Source organism: Paramormyrops kingsleyae, chromosome 2 (assembly GCF_048594095.1).
Source record: "Paramormyrops kingsleyae isolate MSU_618 chromosome 2, PKINGS_0.4, whole genome shotgun sequence".
NCBI lineage: Eukaryota > Metazoa > Chordata > Actinopteri > Osteoglossiformes > Mormyridae > Paramormyrops > Paramormyrops kingsleyae.
In genome coordinates, this window is record NC_132798.1 from 10,863,123 (window position 1) to 10,882,717 (window position 19,595).

Here is a 19,595-nt window from a genome sequence, read left to right on the forward strand (position 1 = left end):
TCAACAAGGTGCTGAAAGCATTCTTTAGAAATGTTGGCCCATATTGATAGGATAGCATCTTGCAGTTGATGGAGATTTGTGGGATGCACATCCAGGGCACGAAGCTCCCGTTCCACCACATCCCAAAGATGCTCTATTGGGTTGAGATCTGGTGACTCAGAAGATGGGTACATGGTGGTCATAAAGGGATGGACATGGTCAGAAACAATGCTCAGGTAGGCCGTGGCATTTAAACGATGCCCAAAGCGATCTAAAGTGTGCCAAGAAAACATCCCCCACACCATTACACCACCACCACCAGCCTGCACAGTGGTAACAAGGCATGATGGATCCATGTTCTCATTCTGTTTACGCCAAATTCTGACTCTACCATTTGAATGTCTCAACAGAAATCGAGACTCATCAGACCAGGCAACATTTTTCCAGTCTTCAACTGTCCAATTTTGGTGAGCTCGTGCAAATTGTAGCCTCTTTTTCCTATTTGTAGTGGAGATGAGTGGTACCCGGTGGGGTCTTCTGCTGTTGTAGCCCATCCGCCTCAAGGTTGTGCGTGTTGTGGCTTCACAAATGCTTTGCTGCATACCTCGGTTGTAACGAGTGGTTATTTCAGTCAAAGTTGCTCTTCTATCAGCTTGAATCAGTCGGCCCATTCTCCTCTGACCTCTAGCATCAACAAGGCAGTTTCGCCCACAGGACTGCCGCATACTGGATGTTTTTCCCTTTGCACACCATTCTTTGTAAACCCTAGAAATGGTTGTGCGTGAAAATCCCAGTAACTGAGCAGATTGTGAAATACTCAGACCGGCCCGTCTGGCACCAACAACCATGCCACGCTCAAAATTGCTTAAATCACCTTTCTTTCCCATTCTGACATTCAGTTTGGAGTTCAGGAGATTGTCTTGACCAGGACCACACCCCTAAATGCATTGAAGCAACTGCCATGTGATTGGTTGAGTAGATAATTGCATTAATGAGAAATTGAACAGGTGTTCCTAATAATCCTTTAGGTGAGTGTATGTCTGCAAAACATTGAGCGGCTGCAAGAAGCATAGAACAGTCTCACACATATAACCACGAATGTTCTGCTTGCACCATATATGGAATCTTGTTCCGAGAAGTACTTCTGCACCTCTGAACAACAAAGATTCCGAGAACCCAGTAGATATGAGAAACTGCGTGATGGAAATACTGTATACCAGCTCGGCTTTTCTGCTCTTGCTTGTGTGCGGCAACATAACAAGGAAGTAACTAAGAATAATGCAGGTATATACAGTAAGACGGTGTAAAGCTTTACCGCACGGAACATGCTGAGCGGACACACTTGGTTGTGTAGGCAGTCTGTTCCCGAACCGGTTCGCATAAAGTCAAATAACAGGCATTAAACAATAGAAGGTATTACTGAATAAAAAGCATCATTCAGAATTAAACTGAGAGTCTCCCTGTGTGATCCCTTCTCATCCGGACCCGGTGGAGCGGCGTACTCCAACAGGAGTGAACCCGGTCCCCCTGTTTATGGAACACCTTACTGACTTTAGTGCCAGCGGTAAAGCGTCAACCCAATTCATTTTAGTCTGTGCACAGATTTTTGTATAATTAACCCCTCACCCTCAGACCTGCACCACTCTTCTTTTCTCTGACTTTCTTCCCCCTTAATATACCTGTCCCTGAGATTTTTCCAGGTGTTTTTACATTCGTCATCTATTAAAGTGGAGAAAATATGTCGTTTAAAGATTAAATATATTTTAAGACATCCCAACCTGCAAAGGATCATTTCCTCCATACCCGCTTTGTGTGAGTGTGTGTTTCGAAGGGGCAGACCGAACGCTAGCCCGCTTCGATGCTTTGATTCTATCGATCGCGCGGAAATGCGTCACGGCGCGCAGCGGTCAAAGTTCAACAAATTTCAACTTTGACCGCGGTGCGCGCACAAGGCCGCCGAGTGGCGCGCAGCGCAAAATCGCTCTTGCGCCGCGCAAGCCATAGACAATAATAGGTTTCAGAGGAAAGCGCAGCGCATGCCGCGTTCCGTCTGAAACCCGCTTAACACTTTCACAGAGTGCAGACTGGACCTGACTTTGAAGAATAACATGACAGAGTTATGGCCATCACTGGCCCCTGTATTTGACTGGCACTGCTTCCCCTTAACCTTCTACCTGGACCAACTTGCCCGCAAAATTCTTAGGATGCACCCGAGTGCCACGTAATAATGCTTTCTGCTGCAATGGTGGGCGTTCTTCTCCTCTAGCTCTTGAACAGTGGACGTGGCCCCGGAGGACCCTCTCCAGACTGGCCGCCTGCCTGCCCAGCGGCTCATTGCATCGGAGGCTCCATCAAACTGACTCACTGCGGGGCCACAGCAAAATGAAAAACTGCTCCACCGATACTTCGTTTTTCTTGTGGGACGGGATGACAGCTGTGGAAAGATGGCGAGCGCGGACTTCGGTGGCGGGTAAAAAAAAAGGATTCTGGTACCATCACCAGTCAACATGTGGTGTGCGATGAGTTCTGTGGCCCGGTTCCGCCCGTGTACCCAATCAGACAGCAGTCAGACATAAAAAAACAAACAACCACGGCACCATGCCAGAGCTGTTTTGTCTCTGCCATCGATCAACACAGCTGGAAAGCAAGATATGGAGGTATTCCTTGTTTCACACTTCAAGCACATTTAGATGAGACACATCGGTGTGAATTGACCACGGCAGCCAAGGTCTCCGAAGCACCGGCAACAGTTTGGGGAGCGCTGGGCAGACGCACCTGGAATGACTCGCAGCGTGGTGTCCGTGCCCGTCCGGGCATCTCCGGGGGTCTGGGCCAGGCAGCGGTAGGCAGCTGCGTCGGAGGGACGGATCCCGCGAAGCTGCAGCGTGCCGGATGGCAGGGCCACCACGCGGCCCCCGGGGTCCAGCGGCACGTCCCGCCGGTCCTTCTGCCAGCGCACTGCCGGAGCCGGCTCACCCAGCATCTCGCAGCGTAGCAGTGCCGTGTCGCCCACATACGCTGTCACCGACGCCATGGCGACCGCCACCCGCAGAGGCCCTGCAGACGGGAGCATAAATTCACTGTGTGACAGGAAATCGCATTACCTCACTTCCTGTTACCTACGATTACAGCACACCCTCATCTCATCCCCCACATTGCATAACACAGTTAGCTTTTTCTCCCGCCGCTTCCCATTGCTTCGTCTTATATCTAATCACAGTTATCTCCTATGCCATTAACTGGCAGGTAGCACAGTGGTTAAAGAGCCGGACTTTGAAGATCACAATCTCAGGCCTTGTGAAAATGCCAGATGTAGAACTCTTGAGCAAAGCACTTGCCCTGACCTGTTCCGGTGACTTATCCTGCTGTGTAATTCTATAACAAAAAAAAAGCAAGCAAAAAATGGATGCTACAAGCACCTCGTTTCCTTGTCTCTCTTACGCCCTTGCATTCCTCACATTATTTTCATAGAAAAGGTACCTGTCAAAGCTACTTGCTCTGTTTTTTGTGTCCATGCCGAGGTAAAACCCATGCAGGTGTAGATGCAAACACCCTCATGTAGTTCTATAGTTCAAAATGTATGCATTAAATACGTTCACTGAAATGATGAGGTGCGTGCCTCCTTTGACAAAATGCTAATTCTACTCACATATGCGAAAATAAAGGAACACAAACAACAAAAAAGTAGAGACAGGATCCAGGGTGATCACATGGAGGCAAATACAGCTACAGTTGCAATCAGAAATATTCAATCCCCCCAAAGATTTTAAGGATTTATCAATTAAAGTTGTGTCATAAAGCAAGATTCTGCTTTGGATGACATCTTTATGAGTTGAGTGAAACAAAATCAACAGACAATGAATTATGTAGTATTTGTGTGTAACAGTGTATCTTGTTAAGATCGCCATGTCACAATTATTCAACCCCATACAGTATTGTTGTTTTATAAAGCTCTCTGAAAGTTTTTATGGCTCAAAGTGGAGTTGAAACATAATTAAGCCTTTGGGAACTCTATAATGATCCTTCACTTTCTTCAGCTGTGATGCATATATAAACCCCACCCATGAAGGTATTCAAGGTGAACTGCAATCGTGAGAAAGACAATGGAGATTCCACAAAAGCTGAGAGAGGAGATTATTTCATCACACCTGAAGGGCCTTGGGTATAAGAAGATGTCCAAAACATCTAACATTCCAAGAGACACCATTGGGAGCATCATAAGGAAGTTCTCATAAAACTCATGGAACAGTTACAAAACTGCCTAGCTGTGGGAGACAGCCCAAAATTTCATCGTGCCCTTGGCAACGTAGTCAGGACAACTAAGAGAAACCCTCGTGTGACCTCAAGACACCTACAGGATGACCTGATGGAGGCTGGTACAAGTGCTTCAGTGGCAATTATAAGATGTGCACTGAATAAACAAGGACTTCATGGCCGGACTCCAACACGCACTCCACTCTTGACCACAAGGAATGTCAAAAGTTGACTTGAATATGCCAGGAGAAATTTGGATAAGACTCCAGACTTCTATGGACTGATGAAACCAACCTGGAACTGTTTGGACCAGCAGTATGTCTGGCATGTAAAAGGCCAGGCTTTTGACCAGAAGAATACCATCCCCACGGTCAAGCATGGAGGTGGGTCATTGATGATCTGGGGTTGTTTTTCTGCTGCAGGAACCGGGAGTCTTGATTGTGTACCTGGCATCATGGATTCCCAGAAATACCAGGGCATTTTAAGGAGAAATGTGATGACTTCTGACAAATTGCACCTTGGTGATAACTGGACTTTCCAGCAAGACAATGATCCCAAGCACACCTCCAAATCAACAAAAGCTTGGTTGAGAAAAAGATCCAGGAACATCCTGGACTGGCCTTCTCAGTCATCAGATTTAAATCCGATTGAAAATCTTTGGTGGGATTTAAAGAAGGCAGTTGCAGCACGGAGGCCATCAAACATCACTGAGCTAGAGGCTTTTGCATGTGAAGAATGGGCAAAGATTCCAATTGAGAGGCGTAAGAAGCTTGTCAGCACTTACCGAAAACGTTTGTTGGAAGTTATAAAAGCTAAAGGATGCTCCACAAAGTACTGAAGCAGAGGGTTGAATAATACTGCACATGCACATGTGTTAAGTGCTACATTTTTCATTTGATCTTCAAAGTTGACTGCTGTTGTTAAATTAACTCAGATATATATCAATAAATGTTTTTTTGTTGTTTAATGAGTTTTTTGCTTTTGTCATTTATTGTCACTATCTTTCATCTACATTACTATCATGTCTTTTGAGGTGAAGGGGTTGAATATCCAGGATTAAAGAAAACGTCTCAAAAATAATTCAGAGATCTGTTGTGCACACTCATTACATACAGATTTCATAAGCAGTCAGTTCTAAATCATCACTGGCTACTGAGAAATGCAACAAAGAAACAAGACAGAGATGAATAATAAGAATAATATTCATGATCACAAAATAATATTTACAAAAAATGTTGATTATGTAGCAGTTTCACTTGCAGTGACTGCAGTGTGGAGTGTGATCATGCAAGCAGGGACCTGGGGACTAGTCAGCTGTGCTAGTTCTTCGAGCCACTAAAAAAAATCACTGAAAAATGCATGAATATGTTTTTGATGCAATTTACTTTTACAGTCTGCAGTTTGTGTTTTGAGACTCAGAATTGTAATAATGATATATGCTGTTTTGCAAACCGATCTGCAGTTGAAGTTTATGACAGAGGCCTTGAGAATGTTTCAATAATCAATGTTTTAAGACGAAGCTCCTTTTTTCCTGCTTTTACATGAATGGGAAACTAAATCACCCTTTCTTTGCATATTTCATGTTGCACTTTTCTTTGTGTTACCTTGTATTACTGCCACGTGCAGGATAAAAATGTAAAATATAATTTCTTCTTTCTGTTTTCCTAATTTCATGAGCCCATTGAATCCCTGTTCATTTCAGAGTCCCAGTCCTGAACTGGTCTAGAATGACTGCTTTTGAGGCTCTCATCGCCCTGCTTTGTGAGAAAGCTGCAAGACCCCCGAGGGGCAAACAGTCACCTCCCCCCACCCACTGCATGTGAATTTCCCTCTGAATACCACTGGAAGCAGTACTGCTCATCTACTCGCTTCCTGGGTATCAGACACAGAGCTCCACCCCTCCCATAGAATATAAGGCAGTTTCTCGCTCACTTATTCGCTCTGAGTTCTGTTACCATGGAGACGACTATGCATATGACAGTGGACGTCAATGACAACTAATCTGACAATGATACGGGCGCGCACTGGCAGCGCCACGCGCCGCCTTGGTGCATCAACAGATGCAGGGAGAATGGAGGGGCACGCCACGGGCAGCATAACCAAAGTACAGTCGCTTTTCAGATGCAGAAACGGTCTTTATCAATGACCGCGGGGCATCATCGATGTGCTGCAGTGGGTGTTCATCTACTGCATGTCACATTCACAATGCACTTTAAAGCATTCAAAACTAAACTAGCCCTTACACCAAGTTTACATAGTGCTTTTGAATACAGCGTAAGCTTAATGCTCATTATTGGCCTCCTCTATGATGCAGACTGTTCAGATCTCACATGCGTACTCCTGTCCCCGGAGCAAGTGCATAGGAGGAACACGAACACATCAGCCCCAGGCAAGCCAAACACTTTTCTCCAAAGTAAGAATCTTAATTTAAAAACGAATTTCTTGCAAAATTATTCTGAACACGTGCTATAGCTGCGACTGGAACTTTGTCCTGATAAAACTGGGTCTATGGAGAACGGCTGTTCTGTTCATGTTGCTGCATTAGCTTCCCTAATGCATGTATTTTTCATGGATTTTCTGAGACCCGAAATCATCCTGGTGCCGTTAGCCCAGGCTGCAGAAGTCTGTGGGCCCTGGTTAAGCAAAGCCGAGTCTGACCGAGCTCCAGCACAGCTCCCGCTCCCTATTCCCACATGGAATATAAACGTACAAATAAATAATAACAGTAACAAGTCATAAAAAAGCGGCTTTGCCCTTTCCACTGCTTCTGTAGAAATCAGTGGCTGAGTGGTATCCTGGGATGCAGTTGCTAAGTATCGTGAGCATATCTCCGGCCCAGAGGAGGCATGTAAGTGAACACGACCTGTCCACTGTTCCACCACTGTGAGGCTGACCGCCTGCAGCGTGCCTGGAAGGAGAGCCGCCTTATCCCAAGAATGTCGCGCTAATCTCAGGCCGCTGTTGTGCTTGACACCACAGAGCCTCTAAGAGCTTTGGCTTCCAGATGCGAGTCCGCCTGGGGGCGAAAGAGCCTGGATTCCGAGACAAGCGGTCCGCCGGGATTGCCGCCCTAATCCAGGTCTGCACTTCAGAGACTGATGGGACTTCAAAGTCATTTTGTGAGAAAGAGGTCAAGTCTGAGCGTTTTACTGCAGCCTCCCTACCTCCCGCAAGAGGATTTGCCGCTGAAGTCCAAGGGTCCTCTTCTGTTACCTGAGCATCCCGCAACCTGCAACTCTTGCTGTGGCTGCAATATATTTTTTTTCTTTTGTTTTTTTTTTCCAAGTGAAAGGGCAAAGCTATTATTGTTGACAACTGTGTTCCAGCCTGCTGATTATGATTACCTCACTAACATTAAGATTACATCTAAGATTAAGATGAACTTTATCGATATCAGGGAGGAAATCTGTAATGTCTTAGCTCAACATTTGTCCCTGCTTGCTCCTGGGGGTGAATCCCATTTTTGTTTTGTCCATTAGGATGCAGAAACTGCAGGACGGGACACAAAGGACACAGCCTTTCCCGACAGACAGGAGAGGTGGAGTTAAATATACCGAAGCCAGATATAAGCATCCCACCACGCTAAAGCATTGCGCAGTGTCTCAGAGAGACGGTCCAGCTCTCAGCTGCCAGCAAAGGCGATGGAATTCACAGGCATGGCAAATGTGGGCGTGGGACAGCATATGTGGAAGGCACCTTAAAGGAATTGGCTGTGAAATTAATGCTGCATTCGATATTTAGTTCTGAAAGCCCGGATATGCTCATTCCGCTGAGCTGGGCATGCTTGTTTACATATCCATTATTCAGTCGCTTGCCAGACGCAAATCAGCCAAAGTGGATAGCAGCAGCGCAGCCGAATGTACGGCTAGCAAATCAGGGGCCTGACTCATGACAACTGCATGACCTCTCCTGTGACCTTGAGTATATATATAATTCTATATATGCACTCATGTGCTAATTAACTGAAACAAGTTGTCGCGTCTGTATGCAGACAGACTGACATCACAGTCACATTAATTCATATTTATTGCCTTAGGTCAGGATTTAGGACCGGGTGGATTGATAAAAATTGCATGGGAATAGCCCAGGATGCGGTGCCAATCTATCGCAGGGAACACACACCATTCATGCCTATCGGGAATTTGGCAACTCCAATTAACCTCAGCATGTTTTTGGACTGTGGAGAGAAATGAGAGAACCCAGAGGAAACCCCCATGACAACATGGGGAGGCGCCCAAACCCCAAAGCATTCATTTGAAACATACATGGATGGCTAAAGCACAGTCATACCACCCAGCTTTAACCACACCAGAGCAGGCCTGCCAGTCTGTGGGCAGAGTGCCTACTCTGACCATCCTCTCAGTCATACCACCCAGCTTTAACCACACCTGAGCAGGCCTGCCAGTCTGTGGGCACAGTGCCTACTCTGACCATCCTCTCAGTCATACCACCCAGCCCTAACCCCACCCGAGCAGGCCTGCCAGTCTGTGGGCACAGTGCCTACTCTGACCATCCTCTCAGTCATACTGTACCACCCAGCTTTAACCACACCTGAGCAGGTCTGCCAGTCTGTGGGCACAGTGCCTACTCTGACCATCCTCTCAGTCATACCACCCAGCTTTAACCACACCTGAGCAGGCCTGCCAGTCTGTGGGCACAGTGCCTACTCTGACCATCCTCTCAGTCATACCACCCAGCTTTAACCACACCTGAGCAGGCCTGCCAGTCTGTGGGCACAGTGCCTACTCTGACCATCCTCTCAGTCATACCACCCAGCTTTAACCACACCTGAGCAGGCCTGTCAGTCTGTGGGCACAGTGCCTACTCTGACCATCCTCTCAGTCATACTACCCAGCTTTAACCACACCTGAGCAGGCCTGCCAGTCTGTGGGCACAGTGCCTACTCTGACCATCCTCTCAGTCATACTACCCAGCTTTAACCACACCTGAGCAGGCCTGCCAGTCTGTGGGCACAGTGCCTACTCTGACCATCCTCTCAGTCATACCACCCAGCTTTAACCACACCTGAGCAGGCCTGCCAGTCTGTGGGCACAGTGCCTACTCTGACCATCCTCTCAGTCATACCACCCAGCTTTAACCACACCTGAGCAGGCCTGCCAGTCTGTGGGCACAGTGCCTCCTCTATCCATCCACCCAGCTCTAGTCCCACCTGAGCAGGTCTGCCAGTCTGTGGGCACAGTGCCTACTCTGACCATCCTCTCAGTCATACCACCCAGCTTTAACCACACCTGAGCAGGTCTGCCAGTCTGTGGGCACAGTGCCTACTCTGACCATCCTCTCAGTCATACCACCCAGCTTTAACCACACCTGAGCAGGCCTGCCAGTCTGTGGGCACAGTGCCTACTCTGACCATCCTCTCAGTCATACTACCCAGCTTTAACCACACCTGAGCAGGCCTGCCAGTCTGTGGGCACAGTGCCTACTCTGACCATCCTCTCAGTCATACCACCCAGCTTTAACCACACCTGAGCAGGCCTGCCAGTCTGTGGACACAGTGCCTACTCTGACCATCCTCTCAGTCATACCACCCAGCTTTAACCACACCTGAGCAGGCCTGCCAGTCTGTGGGCACAGTGCCTCCTCTATCCATCCACCCAGCTCTAGTCCCACCCGAGCAGGCCTGCCAGTCTGTTGGCACAGTGCCTCCTCTGCCCATCCACTCAGCTCTAGTCCCACCCGAGCAGGCCTGCCAGTCTGTGGGCACAGTGCCTCCTCTGTCCATCCACCCAGCTCTAGTCCCACCCGAGCAGGCCTGCCAGTCTGTTGGCACAGTGCCTCCTCTGCCCATCCACTCAGCTCTAGTCCAACCCGAGCAGGCCTGCCAGTCTGTTGGCACAGTGCCTCCTCTGCCCATCCACTCAGCTCTAGTCCCACCCGAGCAGGCCTGCCAGTCTGTTGGCACAGTGCCTCCTCTGCCCATCCACTCAGCTCTAGTCCCACCCGAGCGGGCCTGCCAGTCTGTTGGCACAGTGCCTCCTCTGACCATCCTCTCAGTCATACTACCCAGCTTTAACCACACCTGAGCAGGCCTGCCAGTCTGTGTGCACAGTGCCTCCTCTGTCCATCCACCCAGCCCTAACCCCACCCGAGCAGGCCTGCCAGTCTGTGGGCACAGTGCCTCCTCAGTCCATCCACCCAGCTCTCACCCCACCCAAACAGGCCTGCCAGTCTGTGGGCACAGTGCCTCCTCTGTCCATCCTCTCAGTCATACCACCCAGCTTTAACCCCACCCGAGCAGGCCTGCCAGTCTGTGGGCACAGCGCCTCCTCTGTCCATCCACCCAGCTCTCACCTCACCCGAGCAGGCCTGCCAGTCTGTGGGCACAGCGCCTCCTCTGTCCATCCACCCAGCTCTCACCTCACCCGAGCAGGCCTGCCAGTCTGTGGGCACAGTGCCTCCTCAGTCCATCCACCCAGCTCTAACCCCACCCGAGCAGGCCTGCCAGTCTGTGGGCACAGTGCCTCCTCTGTCCATCCACCCAGCCCTAACCCCACCCGAGCAGGCCTACCAGTCTGTGGGCACAGCACCTCCTCTGTCCATTCACCCAGCATACTCTCTGCCCTATTGGCTGTGCAAACCAGCAGGTCCAAAGCAACTGCATGCATGTCTGTGTGACAACTTGTTTCACTTAATTTGCACAAGGCTGTATAATTGAATGACAGTGGACAGTGGAACCTACTGCTTCAGATTGGAAGGAACAAAACTAAAATTACAACTGAGCCAAATAGTCCAATTCAACTAGAAAAAGAAAACTACTTCCTGGACAATTTGGCACAATAGAAGGAGAAATGATGGTGTCTATATTGAGGCTTCATATTAACAGGCAAACGTTATTGTGAGATATTTTCATTCAGTTAAAAGTGGTAAAGCAGAGTCCATCCTGCCATTATTTCAGATGGCTTTTGCGGTTATTAGACATCATAGAGTTTCCAAATCACAACCGAGATATACAGCGGACTGAAACAGAATAGCTGAAGGCAACTTCTGGCCCTACTGAATTGATGATGGAGCAGATTTTTTCTCCTTGCAGATTATAGCTTTAAAACATCTTTCTTGAAAGGATGTCAAACTTGGTTAAGACCGCAGACATGCCTGCTATGCTACGAATTGCTTTGAGAGACATGGGGCTTGACAATAAATTTTGATGACTCAGTAAGGGAAACAGCTTACAAACAAAGAGAGGAATGGCAACCATGACAGAAACAGCTCCCTGACTCACAATGAGTATGACAGTAAATAACAGTGACTCACTGAGATGACTCGCCAGCTCACCAGACTATGACTTGCCATTCGGGGTGATGAGTCACAGACTCACCATAAGATGTGACTCTCCAGCTTACAGTATTGACTCATTGAAGCAGATGGTTCACTGGAAGAGGTGATTCACTAACTCTCTAAATGAGTAGATATCTGTGGAGCTCTTCACTGCACCAACTGGAAAGAGCAAACATATGACTACACGCCAGAGTCACGCGAACGTCACAACACAGTATCAAGACTTCATAAAGGAATCAAAGCGCAAATATAACCCATTCCCGTAATAGCAGGAGCAATTTCAGCTCTGTGAACTCCAAAATATTTCTGGGATGGGACCAAGGAGACTCCAAATCACAGCAGCACCCACAAAAAAACCTCACATATGCAGTTTGGCCAACGAGGAAGGTAATGATGAGAGAGCAGCTCCTACAGAAATTTGTGAACCTGCAATCTGGTGAAGCCGTTTTGGAGAAGAAGTTTGTGCTTAAGACCATTAAGGTGGTGTGATATAAAATGATGAAGTAGGATGACAACTGAAGGGACCCTGACTTGCAGGGTATGTGATGGGAAATGGTAAGCCAGCCCGAATCAGTCAGTGCCAAAGCGTTTACCCTGCAAACTTCCTATATGGCTCTCATGGGTGCACATGCCATTTGCTTATCACATCCTCTTCTGCTTCCACATAACTAATGTGGTAACATTCAATATCCTCACAGATGCAATCAGCATACCTAATGCAGCAGTGATAAATGCTGTAATCTATTAAATACTGCAAAATGGCACCCATTAGTGTAAGTGATTTACACTGCTTACAGTTTTACACATTCTATGCATTTATTATGTGGGATATTTACTGAAGTGATTAGGGTTAAGTGCCTTTCACCAGGGTGCAGCCGCAGCTTCTCCCCTGGGAGATGAAGCCTTCAAACTTCAGGTAACATATCATTAACAACCACGGTAACTGCTGATCCAGACGTGCGCGCTCATAAAAGAGCCATGCCACTTTATGTGACAGATACAAGGCCAAGGGATGCGATGCCTCATTTACAAATGCAGTTTGTGACCCTATAAAGAGTAACGCATGTTCATTGCTATGCATGCATTTAACATCACAAGTTACAGCAGATTTACTAAATGCGGACTGTGAGCGCAAAACCCCTTTAATGGCAAATAAGCTCCTACTCAAACTGCAAGTTACATTTCGGCATGGGTGCCACCCTACTCACATCCGCACACTGCAGGTCTGCCTGCCTGTCTGTGGCTCAGCTGGTCTGTTTGTGGCTCAGCTAGTCAGCCTAAGGCTCAGGTGGTCTGTCTGTGGCTCAGCTTGTCAGCCTAAGGCTCAGGTGGTCTGTCTTTTGTTAATATTAGCTTCTCCCGCTACACCCCCAGCTTGTTCCCTTTTTTTTGTGCCGCCCGTACGCTGCAGAGCTGACCTTCAGCATGTGCCGCTGGGGATTAGCGACAGCATCTGGGTTTGCGCCAGAGGGATTATCTTTTGTTTTACCCCTGTATAATTTAGGGCTAAAATTGTGGTTTATGCATTTAAAAATCCAGTTAAATATAAACAAGGTACTAAAAACAATGCGTACACTTGTTAACCAGACCTAATTTGGAAAACTGAACCTACACTTAACCTAGCTATCATTGTTAATTAAGCACACTCCCAATTATGGCCCCGTCTTACAGCCCCGCTGCAGGACAAGCTGTCCGCCCGCTCCAAAGTGAACAACTGTTAAACGCCGTTCAATTCGCCAAAAAACGAAAGATCCAGAAACAGCTGTTCTATCTACCGCACAGCTTGCCTCTGCTGGTCTGCGGTTCAGTCTGTCCCGGACTCTGCAGCCTCGCCTGGCTCTGTCTCTAGCTGCGGCTCCCCTGAGATCAGTCAGACGGCCAGGAGACAGCCAGACAGTGAGTGAGATGATATCTCCTGGTCAACACACTGGAGGCAGTGGGGAAGCAGGGGGGGAGCAGGGCCTCTGAGGACAGGCACTGGGACACAGTCCCCAGACATAGCAGGCTGGGCCCAGCATCCCTCAGCAGAATTAGCATGGTCCCGCCAAGTTAGCCAATCACAAATAGGCTCATGGTGTTCTTTCACCATGGTTACCCAGATAATGGAGAAACAACAAGGGATTCCGTACTGGAGCTGCTGATGCCCACCCAACCTGACTACACATCTGCCATCCTCCACTACATGCTGCTGGACCACACCACCCCTCCACCCCACTGACAGAAGCAGCATCTTCTCCTGCCTGCCTAGACATCAGCATCCATACCTCCACTGGACCTTCCACATTTATGTCTGGACTATTGAAGAATCTGCTTTATAAATTGAGACTTTCTTATTTTGGACTGCAGGCCTCTGGAGGATGGGCTCCCTCTTTGAGTCTGGTCCCCCCCCCCCTCCAAGGTTTCTTCCTTCTGGGGAGATTTTCCTTGCCACTGTCGCCTCTGGCTTACTCTAGGGGAATAGGGGCAGGGATAATGTAAAGCGCTTTGAGACAATGTCAAGTTGTGAGAATGCGCTACACAAAAATGAATTAAACGGAATTTAACTGAACTGAATTCTGGGCCCTGACCAAACATGAAGAACATGGAGGCACACTAAAATACGGGGCGTCTTTTACATCACCCACCCGAGCGGTCATGCCCCTGGCGGGGAATCCATAAACCTCCAGTGATGACAGGCGTGAGAAATGGCCCCACAGCTGCTGCAGGCTGTGCCATTAAAAGGCTGAAGTGGAACATACAAGGAACGTTGACGTCGCCCAGGTTACCCACACTGAGTTATGCTGAGTATGCTAATCTCCCCCTTTTGAAGGTCCTGTCGAAACATAAAGCTCCATTAAGAGGAAGGGAGGCTGGTGTGCGGTATGGGCTGTCGAGTGCGGTGATTCAGAGGGCCGTCTTGCTGAGGAAGGATGCTGTACGGATGCTACGTTGTCAAACAGTAATTCTATGGCATTTTATCTGGTGGCGCCTCTGTGAATCGAAGGCACTGTGTTACCTGCTAATCCGTTTGCGGCAATTCACAGGCTGGGTGGCCAAACCACAGCGGTTCTGTTAGCCGTGATTACCAAACCCGGTTATGATTAAGCAAGGGGGTGTGCAAACAGAACATTATGTGCATTGTGTTTAATTCTACATATTGAAATCCTGCTGGAGAAATTCTTTTGTTTGGGGAAACAAATCGGCAGCTTTTTGTGGCTTAAAATGCTGTCAGAGAGGCGACTGTCAGACAAGCTGCCAACAACGGAGCCATATTTCATTCAAGCAATTATTGTGAAACCTCATCAGGTCTGACATCTTAAACAATGCAGAAGGAACTTTGTGGTTTTTTAGAAGAAAAAAAAATTTCTTCATCCTTCAGATGTGACTGGCGCATGCCTCGTTTCCCATAATGCCGCACGGCTGCTTGTGACCATTGTAAAAATCCAGTCTAGATGGTGCAATAGTAATTAATATGTTAATAAGGGTGAGGCTGACGCTTAATTTTGATAATGCGGATTTTATTCTGACAGCTGCAGCTGGGCTGGAGCGGCAATCTGCTGATTTAACTTTATCGTAGATAGAAGGTGGTTTAACGATGAACGCTGCGTGGCACTTAAACACACTGGCGCTCTCCGGAGCATGTGCAGATAGATACGGAAATATCGAATCTTTCGATCTGGATGTTTTCATTTTGAGCATTGATTCTAACACAAAAACACTGATTTTATTTTTTTGGCTAGTAATTTAAATGTAATATCTTTATAGGAAGTAGGACATGAACTGCTTCCAGGCAGGGGGGAGAAAAGGTAAGGGGAAACGGAATGATCGGTGGTCTAAATTATCTGTGATCATTTAGATCAAGTCGTAATTGGATCGAGAAGAAAATCAGTAGTTTTGCCCATTCCTACTGCAGAGTACTGTCACATGACTGCTTCAGTTTCTTCACTGGAGTACACATTTACATACAGGCACGTCATACCCACACTCACACACCACCATGCATCGCTAAGACCCTCCGCTTTGTCAGCGGGACCTAATTTCCACTCGGACCACATCTGAGAGCACTGCGCTGCGGGTCCTTGCTTACTTTAATAATTTCCTTATGCTCCTTACGGTGCTTAATTAAAGGTGCTACCTGCTGTGAGGTACTTAACCACAGTTTAGACATAGAATGAGCTTCTCACAGCCCCCTGCACACGTGACTACACTTACTGTGAGTACGCCAGTGCCTGAACATCAGACACACACGCTGCTTTGGAAAACTTTGAACAGGCAGACACATTCACACATTGCAGTGAAACACAACAAACCACTGAAGCGGGCAGTGGGGAGCTTTGCAGTGGCAGACAGCCACACACACTGACAATCACTCGGCGCACTTTCATGCACATATATGGAAGGACATTTACACACGCTAGCTCCGTGAGAGAGTGCGACCTTCTGCACGTGTGTGACTGTGCGTGTGACGAAGATGAGGTGCCGCAGCCGTGACTCGGCGCCCTCACTGGCATAGGTACAGTGCGAGCATCCAGCACGCAGCCGCTACCAAATGGCACTGCTTATAAGTGCAGCAGACGGCAGTGCTTTCCCTTACTGCTCTCCGGCAAGGCGGCGGTAGCCCCCCTCCCCCCCCCGGCTTCACCACCTTAGCACAGCCGTGTCACGAAAAGGGAAATCCTGCAAATGCGGGCCCCCTCAGCGCCGGGCGACACACTGCATCTCCACTGCACATCTCGCGATGACTGAGGATCTGTGTCAAGGGCGCGACTGAAAATCAGGAGGACCGCGCTGTGATTCACCGGGAGCCGTCCTGTGCCCGGGGGCGCCATCCTCTTTCATGCTCGGCTGTTTGTCAATAAGACAGCAGCGTCAGAGCTTTGCATTTCCTGCTGGTTTCGTGTCTGATGTCACCCAGCATGCTTTTGGTGCACCTGTCACACACTTGAGGTCCGAGCATGATCGTTTTTAATAATGTGCTTCCACACAAGGGTCTCTTGTATTGTATTTTGGTGAAATACGGAGTGCTGCACTGCTGGAATTGCAAATGGAATGTTTGTAGGCAATATATATGAACTGTACATTAACCATGCATCAAAGAACAGAAATAAAAACAGATAAGTCTTTGACCTTACACACACAGTTTTGACTCTATGTATTTTATATAAACACTTAAATAATAGTGTATAGATCATGTGCCAGACCACCAGTGTGAAGAACATGCCTGTGTCAGACCATCAGTGTGTAGATCATGCCTGTGTCAGACCACCAGTGTGTAGATCATGCCTGTCAGACCATCAGTGTGTAGAACATGCCTGTGTCAGACCATCAGTGTGTAGATCATGCCTGTGTCAGACCATCAGTGTGTAGAACATGCCTGTGTCAGACCATCAGTGTGTAGAACATGCCTGTGTCAGACCATCAGTGTGTAGATCATGCCTGTGTCAGACCACCAGTGTGTAGATCATGCCTGTCAGACCATCAGTGTGTAGAACATGCCTGTCAGACCATCAGTGTGTAGAACATGCCTGTGTCAGACCATCAGTGTGTAGATCATGCCTGTGTCAGACCAACCTTCACTAACTTGACATGCATGTTTTCCCATGTTCCTATAGACAAGATCTGAACATGGCGATCAATACTAAATACAAAACAGGCCTAATCCTGTACACTAAGCCTCAAATACTTCAGCCTTAGGGCTGGTTCATCGTGTGGACACACCACAGCGTCATTTTCGTCACAGAGGTTGGGTGCGGAGACCACACTGGGGGGGGTAACCACTCCAAATCCCAAGCAAGGCCAACTCACCTTCATCGTTTGTTGGCCAGGGGAAAAGTAGCAGGAAGTCAGAAAGCAGATTGGATCAAAGATTGTATATAAACGCCTTTTCTACCCTCTCGGATCAGAAGGATAACAAATATGTTGAGCAGATCCAAAGAGAGGATGGCTGAGGAAGTCTGGAAATACCAGCACTTATATGATTCCTTGCTAAGGGATTATAAAGACTCTCAGATGGGCGCAAACTAAAATGAAATATATGATTGAAACACCTCATACCTGTCTATGTACTTGTGCACCGCGAGTACATAACCGATGATTAGTTTTAGTAAAATACTTATTTTTAATAAAATATCCATACCACATTTCATAAATGAGACTTAAGAGAAGCTTTCGCTTAAAGCGCTACCCCAGGTCTGGTGTCAAAGTACACGGCTGCCTGGCAGTTTGGTACAAGGCCTATGAACATCCAGGAATGTGGACAGTCTGGCACTGTGGGATGTGCAGTGACCATAAACCAGACCTTAAAATGTTCACCCCATCCTGGATCCACTGCTGGGCCTGTTAACGCCACTCTCCCTCCCTAAATTCTGGTCGTGCGGTCAGTACTGACCCGGCTTTTACTGCTGGCTCCAGTCCCCACACGGGCCCCTCCCCGCTCCCTGGCCCCTGGCTATGGTGCTGATCCTCAGTATTCCTCCCCCTTCCATAACCAGCCCTGCCGTCACAGCCAGCCCAGGCCACACGTTTGCTCTGTCCCTGCCCTTGACCCATCCACTCCAGCTATGTCCTCTCTGTTGGCCCTGCAACACAGGCCACCACACATGGGTTTCAGAGGACTGGACAGTGCCAAAGTCCTAATGTAACGAGTGGTACTCTGGCCATAATGAATTCCACATAAACCTCTGGGAGCACTTTGCAGTAGTTTAATACCAAGCCCCCCATCATTAAATGTCATCGCCGGTGTATTCCCACAAACCACCTCAAACGCTTCTTGAGTGGGGACTGGCTCTACGCTCCCCGCCGGGCTCTACGCTCCACGCCGGGCTCTATGCTCCACGCCGGGCTCTACGCCACAGCGGCGATGTGATTGGAGGGACAGGTACGCAGGAACTCAGAGACACGTGGGATTGCACATCGCCGACGCCAGATCTGAGCCCGCAGTGGGGGTGGGAGACGCCGGCTCATGCCCTATGCACATGAGCGAGGATTGGCCATGCGGGGGGGGGCGGGGGGGGCAAACGAGGCGAGGAGCTCCCTGCCCAGCAGCAGCTGCTCTTGGCGCTCAGGCTTGGCACGCGGCCGGCCGTCAGCCACTCTCAGGGCCCGAGCCATTGAACTCTGACTGCGAATGCAGTGAGCCGTGCGCTCGGCGCGGATGCCCCCATGACCTTGAGTGGGGAGACCCTCCGGCTGCTCTGCTCCTAGCCGCCGGCCCGCCGGCGCGGACGCCCTCTGACTCGTCATTCGAAATGCGAGGCGGCGCCATTAGCGTGTAATGTGTGTTTCGCTTCTCGTGCGCTGCCTGTGTGCCGGGGATTTAATACTCGCACAACTGTCGCTGAGTGCAAACAGAGGGTAATTACTGAGCGAGCTGCTGTATTTGCATGTGCTAATGAATCACTGGCTGCGGTTTCTCTTTTTGTTGTTATTTAAATGATCTGAGGCGTTACTGAAAACAACTAACTAATCCACCCATGCCTAATAATAATAATAATTATTATTATTATTATTATTATAAATGTTAAAGCTTTATTTTTTGCTACTGATACATACTTATCTGAGATGGCTTATGAAAACGTGTAAGACAATTTGCAAGTAAATTTAGCTTAATTTTTAACAATTAATTAAAAATGCTGCACACAGGCTGGAAACTAGTTACTGATTTTGGCTCTTCAGGGAAGATAATTAACACTGGAGAATGAGGGTGGGGGCGGGGCTGTCTGCCATCCTGGGAGGGGGGCAGGGGGGGAGGGAGAGCGGCTTTGAGGGCTGATTTGAGTGGCCTGTTTCCTTGTTGTCTCCCCTACACCCCCGGTGATGTGGAGTAGACACTCTATGCTGTCCTGAAAGGTCCTTTTTGTGCCTCACACACAGACACACCCAAATTTATGTTTCTTTATCGTTACGTCCAGAAAAATACCTTCTATGTGCGTTTTTTGTTACCTTGACCCTTCCCTGCACAATTCCCATCAGTCCTGATAAATGTGGTTTCCCTGCCAATCCCCAGCTCACGCTGATTCACCTTCACAATCTGCCCTGCATGTCACACAGGACTGATCACACATATTTCAATCCATTTTCTTGTTTTT

The 19,595-nt window shown here is 48.3% G+C and overlaps 1 protein-coding gene across 3 annotated transcripts in view; it reads right to left on the reverse strand.

Moving 5' to 3' along the window:
* The window catches only part of dcc (DCC netrin 1 receptor), a 181,550-nt gene that overhangs the window by 111,384 nt on the left and 50,571 nt on the right, over positions 1-19,595 (reverse strand). For all 3 annotated transcript variants that reach the window (XM_023803312.2, XM_023803310.2, XM_023803309.2), the window contains exon 3: positions 2,755-3,036. In XM_023803312.2, the coding sequence (XP_023659080.2) occupies positions 2,755-3,036 (282 nt within the window). The remainder of the gene's footprint in view (positions 1-2,754; positions 3,037-19,595) is intronic.